Here is a 2,967-nt window from a genome sequence, read left to right as displayed (position 1 = left end):
CACGTTACTCCAGGCTCACTCACCCACTTTACCCTAGGACCACTTACCCACGACTGAACTCTGCTTTCCACTCTAAACCCACTTAAACTACTTCCCTCATAAACCTACTCACCGACCCACCCAAACCTTACTCATGCTGGACCCACTCGCCATCTCACTACCACTGTCCCCTCTACAGTCCACTGTCCTCACCACTGCCCGATGTCATCACCACTGCCCACTGTCATCACCACTGCCCACTGTCATCACCACTGCCCACTGTCATCACCACTATCCACTGTCCTCGCCACTACCCACTGTCCTCACCACTGCCCACTGTCATCATTTCTGCCCACTGTCATCACCACTATCCACTGTCCTCATCACTGCCCACTGTCATCACCACTATCCACTGTCATCACCACTATCCACTGTCCTCATCACTGCCCACTGTCATCACCACTATCCACTGTCATCACCACTATCCACTATCCTCACCACTGCCCACTGTCATCACCACTATCCACTATCCTCAACACTGCCCACTGTCATCACCACTGCCCACTGTCCTCACCACTACCACTGTCATCACCACTGCCCACTGTCATCACTACTGCACACTGTCATCACCACTATCCATTATCCTCACCACTACCCACTGTCATCACCACTGCCCACTGTCATCATCACTACCACTGTCATCACCACTGCCCACTGTCATCACTACTGCACACTGTCATCACCACTATCCAATATCCTCACCCCTGCCCACTGTCCTCACCACTAACCACTGTCCTCACCACTGCCCAATGTCATCACCACTACCCACTGTCATCACCACTGCCCACTGTCATCATCACTACCACTGTCATCACCACTGCCCACTGTCATCACTACTGCACACTGTCATCACCACTATCCAATATCCTCACCCCTGCCCACTGTTATCACCACTGCCCACTGTCATCATCACTACCACTGTCATCACCACTGCCCACTGTCATCACTACTGCACACTGTCATCACCATTATCCACTATCCTCACCACTGCCCACTGTCATCACCACTACCCACTGCCCTCAACACTGCCCACTGTCATCACCACTATCCACTGTCCTCACCACTGCACACTGTCATCACCACTGTCCACTGTCATCACCACTGCCCAATGTCATCACTACTGCCCACTGTCATCACCACTGTTCACTGTCATCACCGCTGTCCACTGTCCTCACCACTGCCCACTGTCATCACCACTGCCCACTGTCATCACCACTATCCACTATCTTCAACACTGCCCACTGTCATCACCACTATTCACTGTCCTCACCACTACCCACTGTCCTCACCACTGCCACTGTCATCACCACTATCCACTGTCCTCATCACTGCCCACTGTCATCACCACTATCCACTATCCTCACCACTGCCCACTGCCATCACCACTGCCCACTTTCATTACCACTATCCACTATCCTCAACACTGCCCACTGTCATCACCACTGCCCACTGTCATCACCACTACCCACTGTCCTCACCAATGCCCACTGTCATCACCACTATCCACTGTCCTCACCACTACCCACTGTCATCACCACTATGCACTATCCTCAACACTGCCCACTGTCATCACCACTACCCACTGTCATCACCACTATCCACTATCCTCAACACTGCCCACTGTCATCACCACTATTCACTGCACTGTCCTCACCACTGCCCACTGCCATCACCACTGCCCACTGTCATCACCACTATCCACTATCCTCACCACTGCCCACTGTCATCACCACTATCCAATATCCTCAACAATGCCCACTGTCATCACCACTGCCCACTGTCCTCACCACTGCCCACTGTCATCACTACTGCCCACTGTCATCACCACTGCCCACTGTCATCACCACTATCCACTGTCCTCAACACTGCCCACTGTCATCACCACTATCCACTGTCCTCACCACTATCCACTGTCCTCACCACTACCCACTGTCATCACCACTGCCCACTGTCATCACCACTATCCACTATCCTCAACACTGCCCACTGTCATCACCACTATCCACTGTCCTCACCACTGCCCACTGTCATCACCGCTGTCCACTGTCCTCACAACTGCCCACTGTCATCACCACTGACCACTGTCATCACTACTGCCCACTGTCATCACCATTGTTCACTGTCCTCACCATTGCCCACTGTCATCACCGCTGTCCACTGTCCTCACCACTGCCCACTGTCATCACCACTGCCCACTGTCATCACCACTATCCACTATCATCACCACTATCCACTGTCCTCATCACTGCCCACTGTCATCACCACTATCCACTGTCCTCACCATTGTCCACTGTCATCACCAATGCCCACTGTAATCACCACTATCCACTGTCATCACCACTGTCCACTGTCCTCACCACTGCCCACTGTCATCACCACTATCCACTGTCCTCACCACTGTCCACTGTCATCAGCACTGCCCACTGTCATCACCACTATCCACTGTCATTACGACTGCCCACTGTCATCACCACTGCCCACTGTCATCACCACTGCCCACTGTCATCACCACTGCTTACTGTCATCACCACTATCCACTGTCCTTACCACTGCCCACTGTCATCACCACTACCCACTGTCATCACCACTGCCCACTGTCATCAACACTGCCCACTGTCATCACCACTATCCACTGTCCTTACCACTGCCCACTGTCATCACCACTATTCACTATCCTCACCACTGCCCACTGTCATCAACACTGCCCACTGTCCTCACCACTGCCCATTGTCATCACCACTGCATACTGTCATCACCACTATCCACTATCCTCAACACTGCCCACTGTCATCACCACTATCCACTGTCCTTACCAATGCCCACTGTCATCACCACAGTCCACTGTCATCACCGGTGCCCACTGTCATCACCACTATCCACTGTCATTACGACTGCCCACTGTCATCACCACTACCCACTGTCATCACT

At 52.9% G+C, this 2,967-nt stretch overlaps 1 protein-coding gene across 1 annotated transcript in view; it reads left to right on the top strand.

Annotated features, from left to right (window-relative positions):
• The first annotated feature begins 201 nt into the window (after positions 1 to 201).
• The window catches only part of LOC138861770 (mucin-2-like), a 27,378-nt gene continuing 24,612 nt past the window's right edge, over positions 202 to 2,967 (top strand). The window contains exon 1 of the mRNA XM_070121602.1: positions 202 to 2,967. This exon is cut by the window's right edge and continues 1,055 nt beyond it. Within this exon, the coding sequence (XP_069977703.1) occupies positions 202 to 2,967 (2,766 nt within the window).

This window comes from Penaeus vannamei, chromosome 5 (assembly GCF_042767895.1).
Source record: "Penaeus vannamei isolate JL-2024 chromosome 5, ASM4276789v1, whole genome shotgun sequence".
Taxonomy (NCBI): Eukaryota; Metazoa; Arthropoda; class Malacostraca; order Decapoda; family Penaeidae; genus Penaeus; species Penaeus vannamei.
This window is presented reverse-complemented; position numbering and strand designations above follow the sequence as displayed.